The sequence below is a fragment of the Dreissena polymorpha genome, chromosome 8 (assembly GCF_020536995.1).
Source record: "Dreissena polymorpha isolate Duluth1 chromosome 8, UMN_Dpol_1.0, whole genome shotgun sequence".
Classification (NCBI taxonomy): Eukaryota; Metazoa; Mollusca; class Bivalvia; order Myida; family Dreissenidae; genus Dreissena; species Dreissena polymorpha.
In genome coordinates, this window is record NC_068362.1 from 71,931,159 (window position 1) to 71,951,327 (window position 20,169).

At 35.1% G+C, this 20,169-nt stretch overlaps 1 protein-coding gene across 15 annotated transcripts in view; it reads right to left on the reverse strand.

The window, feature by feature from the left end:
• Positions 1-2,220: 2,220 nt before the first annotated feature.
• Positions 2,221-20,169, reverse strand: part of LOC127841058 (cilia- and flagella-associated protein 43-like) — a 96,173-nt gene continuing 78,224 nt past the window's right edge. For all 15 annotated transcript variants that reach the window (XM_052369584.1, XM_052369587.1, XM_052369597.1 and 12 more), the window contains 14 exons: positions 19,404-19,610; positions 18,704-18,874; positions 16,525-16,653; positions 15,376-15,495; positions 13,777-13,884; positions 12,736-12,911; positions 8,730-8,949; positions 7,048-7,160; positions 6,403-6,562; positions 5,635-5,708; positions 4,909-4,999; positions 4,324-4,404; positions 3,034-3,187; positions 2,221-2,518 (listed from right to left, as the gene is read on the reverse strand). In XM_052369584.1, the coding sequence (XP_052225544.1) occupies positions 2,349-2,518; positions 3,034-3,187; positions 4,324-4,404; positions 4,909-4,999; positions 5,635-5,708; positions 6,403-6,562; positions 7,048-7,160; positions 8,730-8,949; positions 12,736-12,911; positions 13,777-13,884; positions 15,376-15,495; positions 16,525-16,653; positions 18,704-18,874; positions 19,404-19,610 (1,974 nt within the window). In that variant the 3' untranslated portion in view covers positions 2,221-2,348. The remainder of the gene's footprint in view (positions 2,519-3,033; positions 3,188-4,323; positions 4,405-4,908; positions 5,000-5,634; positions 5,709-6,402; positions 6,563-7,047; positions 7,161-8,729; positions 8,950-12,735; positions 12,912-13,776; positions 13,885-15,375; positions 15,496-16,524; positions 16,654-18,703; positions 18,875-19,403; positions 19,611-20,169) is intronic.

Below are 20,169 nucleotides of genomic sequence, written 5' to 3' on the forward strand. Positions count from 1 at the left end.
CAGTACCCTGTTTAGCTCTGAATGCCTGACAGATTGTTATCTGTTTATTGTTAGTGGTGTGAAATAAGGGTGTTTTAAGGTATTGTCTTGTTATTTTGTTGACAGTTTATGTAACACAGGTAATGTTTGGCATTTTATTATTTTATTCCAAATTAAGAAAATGGATATGATGGTATCATATGCAAATATCAAAATCTTGCATAACTTATGTACAAAAATAAATAGATTATTTCCAAAATAATGTTTCCAATACCATAATTATTTAAATATGCAGATTTTACAAGTAAATACTGTTTTAAACAAATATAAACAATCATATGAGATTGTTTAAAAAAAAATAAAAAATTAAGACATAAAACAATCATAAGATATTGTTTATAATAAAAACAAACATAAAGAAAAAATTCAAAGTGAAACACAAACTCTTTCATTTTCATGTATAAAACTAAGCTTGACCATTGTTAGTTTTTGTCAGTGATACTTGTTGTCCATCTGTGAACCTGTGATGTTCTGAAAGAGCCATTTTCATCCAATATTCCCTAAAAATTATGGGGAGCACACAAATGTACAATAGGGACAATGGCAAACAAGCTGTAAAAAAAGCCCCTTTACAATTGACTTGTTTTATTTATGGCTATAAACATCAAACAAAGACCCAGTTGAAGAATTATTGTTTCATTGATGAGTTATATTAATAAACAAAAGACCAACTTGTTGAAAAGTGTGTTAAAGTGAGTCTTTAAGCCTCGTTGCAGCTCTCAACTTATTTACAAAAAGACCAAGTTAAACTCGCTTAAACCCACTTCTGTTTAAAAAAAGACCAACTTCTGTTGTAAAAGACTCGCTTATAAAACAAAAAGACACACTTAAACACACATAAACCAACTCATAAATAAAAAGGCTCACTTTTGACACACAAAAAACCGACTTCTTACTGAAAAAAACTCGCTTAAACACACATCTTCTTAAAATAACCAACTTTAAACTCAGTTAAGCACAGTTTAGCGCACATAAAACTCACTTTTATTAGCAAAAACCAACTTCCGCTAAGAAAAACTCAGAAAAAACACAGTTTTATGTTGGTTTAAGTGTGTTTTGGTATGAAAGTGGGTTATTTTTTGACAAGGGATATAAGTTAGCTTATTTATGAATGCTATTATGAGCTCACTTATTTATGTATTCTAATATATATAAGTGAGCTTATTTATGAATGCTACTATAAGTTACGTCATCTATTTACGATGCTCTTGTTAATGAGGATAATAAAACAAATTAACAAAATATTTTAGTTTTCTCTTTTTCATAAATAATTTTTATTTAGTACAACAATCAGTCATATATAATATTTTGTACAATAAACATACATTATATATGCATAATCATTTACTAGAAACAAGATAATTTAGACATTGAAAACGTTTTTTATTACTTTAGTCCAAGTTTTCATACAGGCAATAAGGATTTATAAACATAGTAAATGGATAATTTATGAGAAGTCTTTCAATTTTGTAACTTAAAAGTATTGTTTCTTGTTACGCCAAAATATCATTTGTAACAAGATCAATGGGAATAGAATTGGACGGCTAAATAAGTTATCACAATACTGCAACAAATATCACAGAATAAAACATACTACAATTAAAATGCAGTGAAAATTTGAAACATAATGCACAAAGATTGATTTCAACATAATACATGTATATGGATCACATTTAACAATGAAACAACAATGTATTTTAATTACAATAGGGAAAGAGCAATCACTATTGTATATTTTCCAAGATAAATCCATTTTGAAAATGCAAATTTGTTGTTTGTTTTAATAACACCTCTCAATTATAAAAAGTGCCAATCATCAGTCAAGAAATACCAAAGTGTATGTTACAATAACTGAAACTATTCTAAAAAGATTTCAAATCTTCAACCGCAAACATTTATGATGGATGTCAAATAAATGTTGGTCTGATCAAGAATTGAAACCAAAATTAGCTATAGACACCACCGGATTTTCCTGCATTCTTCATGCTATATTTGACATTTAAGTCACCAGGTATAACTTTTGGCAGACACTACAAGCTAACTTTAGCACAAAATATATTCCACAAATATATTTATGTTCTGAGTGATTAAACGTCTCCATATAAGCTTTTTAAGTACTTCAAAGGGCCACAGAAACTATTTAGAAATAACAGTAACTTTTCAAGTAAACCAGCCATAAAGCACTATACATGTATCCCTTTAATTTCTATTTTCATCAACATAATCAAATGAAAAAGCTTCAAAATTATCCACATTATCCTTAAACAAGTTTCCCTCCAGAAAAGAACAAGGGGTCAAAAGTTCAATCCCTAGTGCTCCACCTGCACGAGAGCCGGGAATGTACGCATCCTCAGCCTCTCCACCTCTGCGCGCAGCACCGCCACTTCCTGAGCCTGCGCCTTGGCCAGGTCCACGAGCTTGCGCCGCTGAACGATCTCCTGATAGCGCTTCTCTGCACCTGAGTCCTTTTGCTTGTCAGCTGAAGGTAAGGTATTAATTGAATGATAAAACTTTAATGACGTTTTTCAGTTCTCATTATATAGTAATTATATTCTCTTAAAATTCATCGATTAATAATGAAGATCCTGAGATTGAGCACTTTTCCGCACATGAGCCTAATAATAAAGCTTTTTCCATAAAGGTAGAGTAAATTTAGATTTATTGTCTGATGCAATTTTATTGATGTTAAAAAATTACTAAAGCTTTATCAATAAGACATTTCTGTCTAAGACTTGATTTCATAAAGATGAGAAATACTTTAATTAAACATGTTCATGAAAGCTGAAAGTGTTGTCCTGATAAGCCTGTGCAGTCTGCACAGGCTAATCTGGGATGACGCTTTACGCACATGCAATAAGCCACGTTTTCCCAAAACGCAGCTCATGTGTACCTAAGGTTCAAAAAGATCCCAGAGAATGGTTCATATATATAATCTGTGCTTAACATATATATATAATAACACGTAATGTAAATAATGTGACAAAACATCCTTACCGTTGACCTGCTCGATGTGTTTTCGCTCGTGCACTGAGACATTGAGGTCCTCCAGCTGTTTAAGGAGCTGCTCATTATCGTTCTCTTTCTGTTTGATCGTGCGCTCCAGTTCCTTTAACGCCTTCTTACGCTCCGAGAGATTCTTCTCATGGATCTGTAACACACAACAGCTGTCATGTTTTAGTATCATTGCATCTTCACTTAACATGAAGCAATGACAAATAAAAAATGAAACACAGTCTGCAAAATTAACCCATCCCCTTATTGCACATGCAATGAAATCTTATCATTGGTAAAAATTGTTTACTTTGATGATCAGAAATGATATTTTTTACATTGAACACTGATGAATTGGAAACTCATGTTAAAAATGTGTGGTTTTGTTCTAGTCTTTGTCATTGTAGTTATTGTCCAAGCTAACCAGCCAAACCTAATTGCAATACATGTTAGCCAACTATTTATTATCTCTTGTAAAAACCAAGGGTTGTGGGTTGACGTTATGTATTTAATCATAAAATATTGAGTCCATTTCATCGGTTTCACACAAAAGCCTTTACATATACAAAACAATCAAATATTTTGTCCTTATTTACAAAATATTCTTAATCCTGCAATTGAATAAGATGCGTATTTTTTATGTGTCATACTGTTTTTAAATTGATGGTGGAGGACACACTAGTTTTTATGTTGTTAATTTCACTTAAAATTTATTTAGAAACCTTGCAATATTTCAAATTTTGCAAACTTCATTTGCAATTTCAACAAGATGTGTTTGTGAAACACTATGTCTCCCCCATATTTTTTACCTTTGACCTGGAAGGAAAAATGTGCAGCTCCACGAGATACACATGCATGCCAAATATCAAGTTGCTATCTTCAATATTGCAAAAGTTATGGCCAATGTTAAAGTTTGACGCAAACCAATAAACAGACAGGGCAAAAACAATATGTCCCCCAGTATAGACTGGGACACATAAAAATAGTGAAGTTAAGAAAATCCGGTTCAAACAGACTTAAGAAAATTATAGAAATCTGGACTATATAAGTATAAATGAGTCTGGCCCATCTTGCTTTTAACTCTATGTTGCCTACAGGCAAATGTTTGCGTCTTGCAGAAGGTGACATTTGAAAACCTAGTGACAAAATGAGTTGCTCCTTTTGTCACTAGGTGTTTAAGGGCCTATGATGTATATAACAACAGATCTATATGGTTAACTGAAATTTAATGAAACAGATTAAAAGATGTCTGGTGCCAATTGAAACAAATGAGTTAATTGAGGACATGTGTACCTGTTTCTGTTGGAGAATAGTCTGCTCCAGCTTGCCAACTTCACCCTGTTTGCGACCCTCATAGTCCGGGGCATTCAGGAACTGAAATACAAAAAATGAAGCGACATTTGCATTTATAAGCATTATAAACCAAAACCTATCTATTGTGTTTACTTCCTCTTTGTGTTGCCTATTTACAAGAGAAAGTTTTGAAGTTGATTTTATTTTTGCAATTAACAGACACAAATACATGGGATTTTTTCTCAAAGGAGCCAAGACGTCCCTCCCCCGAAAGTCAAATGATTAAAAAAGTTGCTAAAAGAAATAAGCCTTAAACCTCTGAAACTTTTTCATTTCCTGAAAGTGGTCCCAGATCTGCACATCAGAATGCAGTTTCTAGCAAGCAGAAAACTATTGATAAGGCATTTGTACAGGAACACAGACTTTTCTACAGGAACACGTAATTGCTACCAGGGCACAATTTTCCCTCTGATAACTGGCCCACCTATATGGGTGTTATATAGTCAATCTAAGTAAGGCTAGTAGACAAATCAGTAAAGTATTCCAGTAAATGAAAATTCAGTCTGTTTGAAAGCACATACATACCAGCTGTATTTCTCTTGTGACCTTGATGAACTGAACGTCCTTCATCTTGTTCTGTAGATCCTCAACCTGCATCAACATCTTCTTATGCTCCCTGCAAAACACACATACCATTGATAGATTGGCGCCAACAATTCTGAGGGTTTAGAAGTCAATTAGAGATTTCAGTATCCATTGGCTGTTTTGGCTACTGGTAATGCTAACATAATTACAAGTCAGTTCTGCTCTAAATTACTATATCAATTGTTACAACTTTGTTAATCAGCTAAAACTCTTTAAATTTTCCTAACTTCAAAGAAGAAATATTCATACATAATTAATATTTGCCTTAACATTTATAAACATTCATTTAAACATATTAAATTAATAATTTTTGTCACATTTAAAAATTACAAAAGGCATGTTTAAATCTACCAATGAATGTGTGAATAAGGAAACTAAAAAATCCAAATGCTTAAATATGGATCAGTGACTGCCTTTACACTAGAGTAGTAAGTATGCTATGGCTAAAATATGGTTAAAACTTATTACTTTACAAGCCATACAAACTATTGACATGCACTTTAATCTAAGTAACATATTCAATATAGGTGTGAGAAACTTTGTGGGGCCGTTTTATCAACAGTTCTCAGGGTCATCTATTGTAAGATGTGTACAATTATTTTTTTTGCTCATTGTAAGTAAATGTATGAGACCTTTGACCTAGCTACGAACACAAGGTACACCCACCATTCCAGCTGGATGATTCCCTTCCTGAAGTCTTTGCTTTCCACCATGCTGGCGATCTTGCTCTCACCCAGTTGCTAAGAAAAGATGACATACATTAACTAGATACACCTTTTTTGTGTTCCTATTTTCACTTGATCAGCTGCCTGAAAAATGTGGTCTTGTCTGAACGTGTAGCCAAAAAGTTAGGGCCTCTGGAGATGTTAATGATCACATTGCAAAAACATTGCTTAAAAGAAAAGAGAAACAAGGAATATTGAACAATGAAATGGTGTGCTATAAGGCATTGTTACCCGTGTGTGCTATCTTGAACTGTAACCAACAAGTTTCCTTAAAGCTAGAATGTGCAAGTTGCCATACTGCTCTAAAAATACAATACTGTGATCCAGAAGCATCAAAAAAGCCAGAAAGCGGAAAGACAATTGCAATTTGGTTGTTGTTGTACCTAACAGTAAATGGCTCTGTGCATACAGCATAAAACTAGAACAGCGTGCGAGTTACACGCAGTCTGTTCAGGTTTAATGCTGTTTGCTGCTCATCAGTATCTTAATGATGGAAATAAGCACTCTAAACTTGAATCTTGTAAGAAAAGTTTTTAATTTAATTTGATTTTCTAAGAGAACTGCAAATGGGTCAAAATGCGTTTTTGAACAGTAAGGGTTTAGATTAAATAATTGTGTCTATCTGTATGATGCTGTTTAGATCCTCTATAGAAACAAATGTTCCTTCTTCAGGTTAAGCTCACATTTAAGATAAAGTAACTCTATGTACCTGTATGTTATTGTTGAGTTCCTCGACCACGCTGCGGTGAATGAGTGCGCTGTCCTTGTACTCCTGAATGAACGAGCCTGCATCCACCTCCACCTGGCCCTGCTTGAGCAGCAATTGAACCTCCAGGTTCAGGTTAAACCGGTTTCGATCCTCCCGTAATCTGGATGAAGCAGTTTGACAATATAAGCCTTGTCCTGAGAAATCTGGGCTAAATGCTTGGGCCTCAAGTGTCATTATTGATCAGCCTGCGCAGTAAGCAGGGTAATCAGGGATGACATTTTTTGGCTTCATTGTTTTTTCTTTTAGAATAATCTTTGTTTAAAAAAAACAATCCATAAAAGCTGACAGTGTCGTCCCTGTTTCACAGATAAATCTGGGATGACAATTAATGTGAATGCATAAAACCCAGATTTTCAAGAACGAGGCCCATATAGAAAGCCTGGGGCATATTAAGGAAATCTTCACACTATTTTCGTGGTTAATTTGTCCATTTTCATGTGCAAAAAACATCATTTAAGCATATGATCAAACCTTAAAAACTTGTTTTTGAGATTGCTTCCGGTAATTGCATGACAATTGTTTAACAATATGTGAGTGTGTGGGCCATAAGTATACACTAAAAAGGAAATGGGAAGAGAGGCCTACCTTGATAGCTGGTCCTGTATGTTGTCTATATCCTTTTTATACTGTTCCTCTTGCTCTTGGCGTTTTTGATAGAATGAGGTCATCTCTGCTAAGATTTGTGCACTGACCTTCACCTGAAAGCAGCCATTGAAAATATACAAATGATGGCAAGTTTTGTGTACATGATTAACTTTTATTATTGTTCTATTGAGAAGTAAAATTTTAAATGTCTTAATATAAGCCATACTGAATAGCATAATTACTTTGAAAATGGGGTTTTACAAAGGGATTAAGGAAGACGCATACCATAGCATATGTGTAATTGGGTTACCGGTAACCATGTATACCGGTAGAAAACAAGCGCTTCACCCAACAGGGAGCAATATGTTTTTACTTTTTGTTATGTATCATTTCAGGCAAGAGTAAGCAAAGCTGTGAAGTTGTTTTTATTTGAAAGTAGAAACACTATTGTGCATTCATTTATTGCTTTTATTTCAATATAATTGTAATTTTTGGACATTTAGTTTTTGTCTCTAAATTTTCCGAGACCTGTAATTTTTGAATATTTTCCGTATCTAAATTTTCAGACACGAAAACTAATAATTATTTTTAAGTGTCCGAAAACTTAGAGTAATAACTGTATAAGTTTTTGTTATGTTTGAGTTAAATTAAGTTTAGATGCATGAATTACAGAAGGACTGCAGCCAAAGCCTAAGGCTTACTGAGATGATTTGCGTCTTGTTCTGAGAAAACTGGGCTCAATTCATGTGCGTAGAGTGTTGTCCCAGATTAGCCTGTGCAGTGTTCACAGGCTAATCAGGGATGACACTTTCCGCCTAAACTTGATTTTCGGTAAGGAGGGACTTCCTTGAAACTAAAAATACCATTAAAGCGGAAAGTGTCGTCCCTGATTAGCCTGTGCGGACTGCACAGGCTAATCTGGGACGACACTACGCACATGAATTAAGCCCAGTTTTCTCAGAACAAGACACATTTGTAGTCTGTTTCCTATTTGTAGAAAAAGTACTTAAGTTTCTTTATAACCATTCCAGAGTAGGGATTAAACCAGTGACCAACCAGTCGCTAGGCAGACACCATATCCAATACACAACTGCAAACTTTGTTGTTGTTGTTTTTCAGCTATAAGTGTTGTGTCATTGATTTTTGAAAAATAATTTGCATCAGAAGTTTCCTATACAAGATCCACATGCCAAGGGTGTTCCGAAAATACGTCCTGTCAAGTGACCCAATATAAAAAGTAGAACTTTGACACAAACATGACATACTGCTTTGTCAGCTATATTCAAGAGCAAGTAATCAAGAATGTATGTATCATAAAGGATGAAAAATTGTCCTGCACATCTCTATTTCATAGCAATGACATATTTAAAGAATATATGCTATTGCTTTATAAAAGCGGAAGTTGTGTGCTACATAAACTTGTTACATTTTATTTACTTAAATGGCTCTACAAATACACTTGCCAATTTAGGCGATGACTCCAATATAATCTCTCTATGGGATGTTATAACCCTTTCCCTCTCAGAACAAGTGGAAATGGCTGTATGCAAACAATAAACAGCCAGAACAGCCTGAGAGTGACTTGCAGTCTGTTCAGGTTTAATGCTGCTTGCTGCTCATCAGCATCTTAAGGTTGGAAATGAATACATATCTGAGGGGTAAAGGAATAACAAAGCTTTTACCTTGTTTTCACTTTTCACTTTCTCCATGCGGTATCTACACAGCCTATCCCAGACAAGTGGCTCAACCCCCTCCGGACAGTTGGACAACTTGTCCAGGTCCGCCATTTGATTGGCCATGTACTGGTCAGCCTGCGCATTCTGTCGTGCAGTGGATGGACGGTCCGCGAAAGGGTTGGGCAATGTTGAGGCATCTCCCTCCGCTCGTGTGATCTTCAATGCCCTTAAATTTGCACGTAGTGTTATGTTTATACATATTTTTAAACGTCAGCTGTAATGCTTTGTTTGACTGCTTTATTGGTATGTTTGTGTGATTTTCAATTTAAATTCAAATAACCGGGTATGTTACTTTTAAACTGTTTAATAAGTTTGAAGTTCCATAGCATTTAATACTTTAGAATCCATTGCCTGGGAAGGACCAGAGTTTTGGAAATATGTTTAGAATGCTTAATGAGGTGGGCTCAAACCCATGACCTCACTTGTGGAGGGCAGACATCCTATTCACTACATACATACAGTCTTCAATAGAAGACCTATGTCAGTTTCCTCCCCTAAATACTCACTAAAAACTCTAGGTCCTTATAGTTGGTTTACTAGGTGTTTATTTTTAATCCTTTATACCAATTTATTAAATTGTGCTAATAGCAACTTGTGTTGTAAACATTTTTTAATTAAAATATGCAACTTTGTTATTGATGCCTGCTTAGGTTAACATTATTCTGACAAAATACAAAAACTTATTCTTACACTGTCAAAATAGAAAACAATGAAAACAGAGAACTCCAAATAGTTGGACCTATGTACAGTTTAGTATACCTTGGTCTTTACTTGTTAATGGAGATAAATGAAAAGCAACTTGGGTCCATAACAATGCAAGGGTTTGTGAAATTTAAAACCAAATTATAACTAGAGCTTGTAACACTTGTGACCCATATCCCACCTCCTGACATACAGACATACATGATCGATAAAATTACATACATCTGAAATACAACAATACTTCCCATCCAAACCATCAGATTATAAACAATTCATAATACAATACAAAGATTACTGATAGGTTAACACATTCAGCCAAAACAACAATTTTATACATCAGGACAACATACAATAATTTCGAAAATACCAGTCAACATTATCAAAAAGTAGGCATATTTAACAGTGTCACAACAATTTTACCCATCAGAACAAAATAGTAAAATATATAACCCGTAAACATACAACACAACTCTACTACCTGTTTTCTGTTCGAAAAAATGAGTGGGCAGAAACTACAAGCAATTCTGAGGGACCGATAAGGCTGCATTCCAAACATAAAATAAAACAATACTGGTAATCAAATTTAAATAATGAAAATTTTGTATAGAGTCATAATAATGATTCTTGCGTTACAATTAACAATAACTTTACAGCCCAGAAGGTTGTGAAACCATGCTTTACTGACAAAAGAAAAATTGTGTTATATTGGAACAGAAAAAATAAAATGTGACATGCCTAACTGACAACTATTTGAAAGGCAATAAATCCTAATTTCATGGTGATTCATTTTCTTAAATCAAAGATCAGCTTTAAGTTTTTAATTAAATCATTAAATTGAAAGCTTAATTTAAATAATATAATTCAAATAATTTGCAAACAAACTATGTCATACCTGAATTCTTTGTGCCATGGTGTTTAGACAATTAGTGTATGCAAGAACACCTTGATGGCCTTGAATCACTCATCAGAGTTCAAGATACAACAATTTGTAAAGACTTCACCTAAAGATCTAATTTTTTACCCCACCTGACCCTGATTCTAACATGGCCTAGATTTTGTCAAAATATAGATTGTGACAAAATATTAAGGAGACTGAGTAATAAATGTGGCTTCAAGAACTGTAACAAGGTTTTTCTAAGATTAGACTTTCTAAGATTAGACCTGGTGACATACATTTTGATCCACATGACCCAGATTTGAATGCTGCATAGATAATATAGAGATAGATATTTTGAGCTACTTTCAACAAGATTGAATCATAAATATTGCTCCTAGATTGGTAATAGGAATTCCTAAGATTTGACCTGGTGGCTTAGTTTTTGGACATATGTGACTCAGATTTGACTTCAGTCAAGATATTGTAACTAAAAATATTCTGACTAATTGAGAATTAATTGTCAAGATATTGTAACTAAAATATTAAGACTTAATTAAGTTCATGAAAATTGGATGAAAAATGTTGCCTTTAGACAAGATTACAAGCTAAAAATTGACGACAGACTATACTTCCCAGATGCAGACGAACACAGATTGACCACATTTACTCACAGCAAGCACTTAATGCTCATGTGAGCTAAAAGATCATTCTTCAAAACAAACGTGACAAATGGTTCATGTTGTGTGAAGTGACAACAGTTTACTGGGACTACACGGTATGGTACCTGAGTATTACATTATCATCTCTGTGATGAAATACAGAGAACGCTGAGTGACCTTGAAACCTCTGCAACATCATTCGCCTACAAATGCAGCCACAATGTCAAATTTAACTGGATTATTATGTACAGCATCTTATCAGAGCAGCCGAAAAGAAATCGGCTCATAATAAGGGCACAGTGGGTGAAAGACTCTAAACCCCAAACAACAACAGAGTGGCAAAATTCTATAATAGAAAGGCCACAAATCAAAAACAGCTGGGCAAAAATATATTAATTACACACTGTGCATTTAAAGAATAAATTTATTTTCACTTCTGAATCACACCAGCAGCTTTGAAAACTGCCACAGTGAAACTAAGAGGGAACAATTAATCACAGGTATTACAGTGTCTTTTTATAAAGAAGGTGCCAATAATGTAGGTCAACTGTTTTGGAAAAAAGGCTTGTCTTATTAAATATCAACAACAAAAATAATTACAAACATAAATTTACTTTACAGCAAATAGATGTTTATGACCAATATGTTCCTCCAATAAAGAATGTAAAAAAGATTACAAGGAAATGAATATAATTACTTCAATAATTTGTTAAAAAATGTCAGAACTATGCACTTCTTAAACAATTATTAGGTTTGATTTTTGTGTACAATATTTAGTAGAACCATCTCCAGGTATTTACATTTTTTTGCAATCAGCCACAATCATACCTGTGCCTTTTCATGGTGAACCTACTGAGCTTTCCATGAGTCTTTGATCTTCCTAGTTAAAGGGACATTCATCACACAGCTTTAAATACTTTAATTGTAAAACTCAAATTTGAAGAACCTTTATAACTCATCACAAAAAATACAAAGGTAACTTAAAAACGGTATTTTTAACTTTATTTAAATTTAACAAGTGACCACTAACAAACAGATACACGCCCTTCCACATGCTCTTGCTACCCATCCAGGCATGCCAACCACTAATGAGCATACATCCCCTCCCCCAGCCCCGCAACAAAATCTACAACCACTTTATACCTAAATATACACCTAAATAAACATATTAACAAGCTACCCACTCATAACCACAAACAAACCCACAAACATTAACAGAAACTACTGCCACCCCACCCCCATTATCTTCACACATACAAACGCAGGCAAGTATGCACACATAACTTAGCCTCTTCTTGTTGAAGAACCAGGTCTTGTGTCACATGAAAAAACAATTCTGGGTCCTCAGTTTCCAAAGTTCTGCATTCTATACTGGGTCATAATATCCCAAACACACACACACATACCTTGGCCTCTTCTTAAAGAACCTATAAAGCTGGTCCTGCTGAACACACACACACACATAACTGGGCCTCTTATTGAAGAATCTATAGAGTCCTCAGTTTCTTGTGTTTAAGTCCTCAGTTTACAAATACACACACAAGCACACACACATACATGTACCTGGGCCACTTCTTGAAGAACCTGTAGAGCTGGTCCTGCTGAACACACACACACAAATAACTGGGCCTCTTACTGAAGAACCTATAGAGTCCCCAGTTTCCTGTGTTTAGGTCCTCAGTTTACATCTACACACACATGCAAACACACATACCTGGGCCTCTTCTTGAAGAACCTGTAGAGCTGGTCCTGCTGCAGGGCAGAGACATCCTGGAACTCCTTCTTGAACTGTTTGTCCATCACCTTGTCCTCCGCCAGGTATATGTCGTACGTGTCTCGGTAGGCACTCACACTCTTGTTTGTCTCCATCAATGTTTGGGCTGCCTTAGCCTGGGAATTATCAATAATTTTCATTATATGTAATGCCATGTGAATTTTTTGTGTCATTCGTGTCATAGAAGACACTCACACTCTTGTTGGTTTCCATCAGCCTTTGGGCAGCCTACGCCTGACATTTAAATGAAATATTTTCAGGTTTGATCAGCATAAAATGTGATGAGAATTTTTTGTGTTAAATTGTCCTCTCTTTCCTTGTTAATCATCGTCTGGACTGCCTTATTCTGGGAATTATGGTAAAATGCGGTTTTGACACGATGGGAACATCAAGGGATATATAAGCAGAATTTTAAATTGTTGTGTTGATCATCATCTGGACAGCCTTTGTCTATGAATTATGGGAAAATCCCAATTAGATCAGCATTAAATGCTCATAGTCTGATTGTGATAACGTTTTTGCATACCTGATAATTTTTACATTGTATTTATGTCCGTATTTTTTACTTTGCCTTTGTTTGAGAAATCAAAGGAAATTGCACGTTGGAATTGCATTTTATGTTAATCTTGTGCATTTTAAAGGGACTTGTTTGCAGATTTGATAAGATTATTTTAATGTTGCATTCATGTTACGGTATCGATACACAATTTTCTTCCTGTCAAACAAAGGCTGTGCTACATGTGTCTGGGTATTCAGGGAGAATTCTGGTCAAGTGTTTTAAATATACGAAGGGTTTGCATGTTTAATATAATACTTGTTTACATTACTGATTTAATTTCATGTTGCATTAACAGTATATTTCCTTGCTATGCTTTATGCAGATTAGTGTTTTGGCTGCCATGGCCTACATTTATTTGTTCAAGTAAAGAAATCACAGAGTAGCTTTATAATAAGGTACAATGGTAACGTGGCAATGCTTACCTTCATGGCAGTCTTGTGCTCTAGAAGCCTATTCAGTTCGTTCTCTCTTGTTTCTAGTTCCTCTTCAATAAGGAGAGAGTAGCGCAGGCGCAGAATTTTCAATTCCTCCTAAAACAATAGTTAAAACAAATGTGTTTATTTAGCATGCTTGTGCTTATTATTGTCACCTATATTTTTCAGTCTTATCATGGCAAGCTGATAACATACTCAAACTTTTCCTGAAAATCTTAAACAGTTTAAGTTGTTCTACTTACTGATTCCAGTAACTGACCTTCTTGATTGAGACTGAGCATTGAGACTATTTTTCAACCAATGCCTACACAAGTAGTATGTGATTCCAGCTCACATACACTCATGTACACCTGACTGACAGTCACAAGCTCTACCAACTGAACTAGCTAGGGTCATTTTAGTGTCCTAACTAGTTAGAGTTATGCAATTGTGAAAGGATTTTTAGAAACAAGAACCAGAAGGATGTGTTTTAACATTTAAATCCAAGCAATTTTCAACATATTTGTGCATTCAGTTAAACACATAAAAAGCCTACTAAGTGAAGTCGTTCAGGCTGTAGTGTCGATTTAATCATAGAAGGCTTTAGAAGCATTGAGACAATTTTTTATTTTCTTTAAAAGCAAGCAGGTTTTCCTAAAGCTTGCAAACCAAGATTTACAAAATATTTAAAGACAAATAAAACAGGATTTTATTCTAAAGATTATTGCCAAGCAATATATGTCCCCTTCTGGCTCCACCATTGTCAGAAATTTCACAATTGTCAGAATTTTTTGAATTTTTTATTTGTTACTATAGCAACCAGAATTGTTCACGTAGGAACAAAATGAAATGACGTGCATAATGTCCATATTGCCATCTATCCATGTTTCAAGTTTCATGAAAAATATGAAGAACTTTTAAAGTTATCACAGGATCCAGAAAACCATCATTTTCAGCAGTATTTCTGGTCTATTTGTTGCCACAGCAACCAGAATTTTTGACGTAGGAACAAAATGAAATGACGTGCAAAATGTTCATATTGCCATCTATCCATGTTTCAAGTTTCATGAAAAAATATTCAGAAAAGTTATCGCAGGATCCAGAATAGTGACAGACAGACAGACAGACAGACAGACAGACAGACAGACAGACAGACAGACAGACAGAAGACAGACAGACAGACAGACAGACAGACAGACAGACAGACAGACAGACAGACAGACAGACAGACAGACAGACAGACAGAGACAGACCGACCGACCGACCGACCGACAGACAGAGAGACAGAGAGACAGAGAGACAGACAGACAGACAGACAGACAGACAGACAGACAGAAAGACAGACAGCAGACAGACAGACAGACAGACAGACAGACAGACAGACAGACAGACAGACAGACAGACAGACAGACAGACAGACAGACAGACAGACCAAAGTCCCCTCCGGTGAAACCAGTGGGGGACTAATAGTGTCCCAAATTTTCCTGAAGACAAACAAAGTGTATTTTCCTCAGCATGTACCCGGCAAATGAATATCATGACCATTTTTTTGCAGAATAAAAAGTCCTAATATGACAAAGATCATGGCCTATTTTCCTGAGCATGTACCTGGTAGATGACCATCATGACCTTGATCTTCTTCATGAAGACTGTGTTCAGCATTTCATCGAAGGCGGCCATACCCTCTTGGATAATGCTCTGGTTCTTGCGCAGCTCTGTCTCCAGTTGCTGGGGTATAGAGGAGACATGAGAATGACTCGTACTGCAGTAATTGTGTATGTTATCATGTAAACACAGGTATTGTTCATACTCCAAATTGAAATTAACTTTCTGGTCATGATTTCCCAACCTTGTTATTTCCATAATTCTTGTACAGAATATTTTGTATTTATCATAAATTGTTGATGCCATTGGCTTAGTGAGCACTTTCTAATATTTATCCCTGAACTACCAATAATAAATTTTTATCTTAATATGACCAAATAGTGACATAATAACATTTATTCATAAATAAAATAGTTTATATTGTTTTATTTTGTTATATATTTATTTTTGTCATCTTTATTTTTGTTTAATTCACTTCTACCTAATCCTTATATTCAGTAGTACCATTCCAAGACTTATTTAAAACACAACCTTTTCAGAAGATAATCAATTGTAATATGTAGAGGAAACAACACCTTCTCCATATGGCGACCATCAACTCACGTGTGCAGAGAGTTGGAACCAAATTCAGAATACTAATGTATTCAGTGTGTGTACAAGCAAGAGCAAACATAAAAGTCTCCTTACAGAAAAATTAGGTTTAATCCATTTGGGTAAAGTAATGTCCAATATTAGCCTGTGTAAGGCGCACAAGCTTATCACCAGCAACACTTTCTGACTTAACCCTTTGCATGCTGGGAAATTTGTTGTCTGCTAAAATGTCGTCTGCTGAATTTCTAAAATAAGCATTTTCTTCGATTTTTTTCAAAGAATACTATCAGAATAGCAAACAGTTTGGATCCTGATGAGACGCCATGTTCTGTGGCGTCTCATCTGGATCCAAACTGTTTGCAAATGCCTTCAAAATTTGGTTCCAGCACTGAAAGAGTTAACTGAATTTTGTGAAGAAGTGACTTCCTTTACCATTCAATTCCCTAAAAGCGGAAAGTGTCATTCCTGATAAGCCTTTGCAGTCCATCTTGGGCCACAATTTAGGCCCATGGCTTAAGCTCAGTTTTCCCAGAACAAGGCTCATGAGGCTACGGTGCTTACCTTTCTGTATTTCTCCCTCTCTTCCTGCAGTTCTTTCACTCTCCTCTCATAATCTTTAGCGATCTTCTGTTCGTCTTCACTCCATTCAGCCTCGGCCTTGGTGGTGATGAAAGACGGTCTGGGGATGTCCTGGAAATGTATGACCACATGTAGGCATGTCAAAAAATGCTAACTTTACCCGTTACCACTTTGATACACACTTGGACATATTTTAGTCACATAAAAAATTCAAGACCTTTCTTACTAGATTCAGATGTTAAAGCTTTTATTTCCAACTATAAGATACTGATAAGCAGCTACAGCATAAAACATGAATAGCCTACCAGTTACTTGAGTAACTTGCAAACTATTCTGGTTTCATACTAGTTGCATATCCATTTTCACTTTGCATTTGATTGGAAAAGTGTTAAATAACACATATTAGAAATGATATGTTTTGGTAGACTGAAATTTTTGTTTAAATGTATCTAAAAAAATATCCAATGAAACAATTTATGTTTTGAAATCCACTACATTAATATCACAAAAACACTTACAGCAAGGTATCGAAATTTGCAATTGACAGTAAGCTCCGGACTAGGAAATTTAGAAATGGGCCTGCACAAATTGTCAGATGTATTATAAATTTATTGTTACATTTTATTTATCTTAGATAAAACAATTCCAGGTAGCTTGGCCTTGATGCTATAATTGATAGCTGCATCATATAGCTTGCATCTAAAATCTAACAAGAAATATCTTTTTAAAAAGATATATGGCGTTGATTGTGGTTGGAGTTTATGAAAGGTAAAGAGTTTAATGAATGAGATCTAAGATAGCGAATGTTGTTTGCCATGCAGTTCTCAGCTGCATCACACTGAGAACGGGATGTTACGCGGAGTTTTGCGGCGTATTTTACATTATTACATATTATATATCTATAGATACAAAACAGAAAATTAAAAGAAGAATGGAAGTGAAATTATAACATATAAGTCAACCGGCCACACGCAAAGTATCAGTACATATTTTAAATATTTATAAGCGCGCTCTTCGAACAAACCTGTTTAAGTGGTGTGTCGGGCATTGCTATTTGATTCGATTTTTAACAGTATCGGGAATCATCGCGCTCATGCTTAACAAATTGGTCAAAAAGGTGGAATAACGCTTGTTTAATTAATAAAAAATAATATTGATTGAAAACGCATTAAGAATCTACGATTGACCTACCATAGTTATATAGCCGAATATCTTCATTTAACATATTTCTGGTCTAAATACAATTCAAGTTCACCTAGTTAACGTGATAGTGCCTATATTATATAACAATCCGTTTACTGGCCGCGAACTGACCTGATACCTTGTGGGTTGGAATGCAATGCATTAAAGTGAGGTCACAAATCCACTGCTGGAACGACGGCTTGTTTAAAGCTTTATACTTTTACATGTATAATGTTCAATTTAGAAAATAAATTAAAAATGGTTTGGCCAAAACAAATATCAGGATAAGAAAAAAGGATACTTTTATGTACTAAAATATAGTAGTTCACAGGCAGCAATATGGTTGTAATTATTCAATATGAGAACATAACCTTTAAGTAAAAACGCTCTGGCGCTGACAATCCTCATAATATAAAGGGGCACACAAAACTGTATTGATGTCAAGAGTTGAGTGTAAAACTGTTCTATCCATCGAGCCTTTTCATTAGAGATAAAATTGTTTCATGCTGAACACGCAGTAAAACATTGTTACACGCTATACTACAAAGACGCGGTAATGTTTCCAATGGTCTGAGGTATTATGCTCAAATCAGCTTAGGGAATAAATGAAGTGTATTCATTCGTATCTAGCCGTGGGAAATTTTATTTGAATTTTATTGGACACTTACAAAGGTAAGGTAAGGTGATAAGCTGGCTTAGACAGCTACACCGAAAAAAGATCTACTAATTAAAAAGCCTTGAGTAAGCCTTCAAGACAAATAATACTTGACATGAAACCCACATTTTCAACATGAGCAACAAAACAAGGTGAGGTCACAGGTTTTAATCCCAACCAGACTACAGCAAGAATGCAATGGACGCATAGTGTGCTGAGAGTTAAGAGACAGCTCATGGGAGAGTTGGGGTTGGGGAACCTGCTGAAAATGTACAAGTATGTAAACATCCCACCATAAACCTGACATCCAACTCCATACCCTACCTTCTTCAACTCGTCTTCTTTCTTGACCTCCAGCACTCCACCCATCATCTCGTTGAGCGCCCTCTCACGTGCGTTATCACCTCGCTCACGTGCGCGCCTTTCTTCTTCTTCCTTCTGCTTCTTCTCCATTATCTTACGCTGCTCAGGCGTGTAGAACTTCTCCACTTTGACCTAAAATATTGAAAAAAGAAACCATTTGTCCGTAAAGTGTCCCAGAGTAGTCTTTCCAGTTTTAGTTCAGAAGACACTTCTTACAAACAAAAAAATTCCATAAAAGCGGAAAAAGTTGTCCCTGATTAGCCTGTGCAGACTGCACAGACTAATCTGGGGCTACACTTTACACACAGGCTATAAATCCAGTTTTCCCAGAAATAGGCTCATTAAATGACATATGAACGGAGGTGAAATTTTGATCACATACTAATGACACTCCTTCTGCTTTTGCGTAAACCAAATATTTTCCAATATCATCTTAATCTTTGATTTAAATTAATCAACCAAACAAAAATCAAAGCTCATATCTAACAATATTTTATTAATTTATATTTTTAAGTTTTGCTTGAAAACCGTTTTTACTGCCTCATATTTCATTACCAGAAACAACATTTTCACTATAAGCCCTTAAACTTAACCTTTAAATAACAAATTGTTGCAGCAATCGTCTAAAAAGAATTTTACTTCCATCACACACCGCACATACCTCATCATCATTTACAGTTAACATCATCTCAGGTTTCTCTGCAATTGTCAGGGACGGTTCGATGACATCCTCAACGAATTCAAGGTCAGCAATTATCTTCTTGATGCGTTTGTTCTTCTCCGCGATCTTCCCTATCTCCTGCTCTTTCTTGATGAAGAGTTCATCAAATTCCTTGTTAAACACCTGCTTGACCCGGAATATGGCATCCTGTAATGGCGTGACACAAATATTGTCTAAAAAAGAGATTTTTAATTGAGTTGTCGTTATTGCATATTTCAAAATGAGAATCAGTCTGTATGTCAAGCAGTGGTAAATGTCTAACAAGGTTTCCTCTTTTACTAAGTTTAATATAAATTTGCTTAAATTTTTTCTCCATCATGTAATGCTACAAGAGAGCCTAATGGTCCTAGGATGCTTACCTGAGACAAGTAAAAGCTAACCTGTTATGTGTAAATTTTGTGATATTTGTCTAATACTTGTGTTTTTTTAATGAGTTTTTTTACTATGCATGACACAGAAAAATGTGGACAGAAGAGGAAAACAATATACTGTTATACACCATATATATCAAACCAATGACCCTTGTGGTGCTCATGTGAGCTAATAATATTCTGCCATTATTCTGATTTGTTTGATTTAGGGCTGATATGGCTGATCATCAGTTGTTTATGATCTGTTGAAAACTATTGTGAGTTTGACAGCATAACCCATTCTTGCTTAGAAGCATTGAGTGAAAATAGAAATATGCTACCAGCATAAAAGTAAA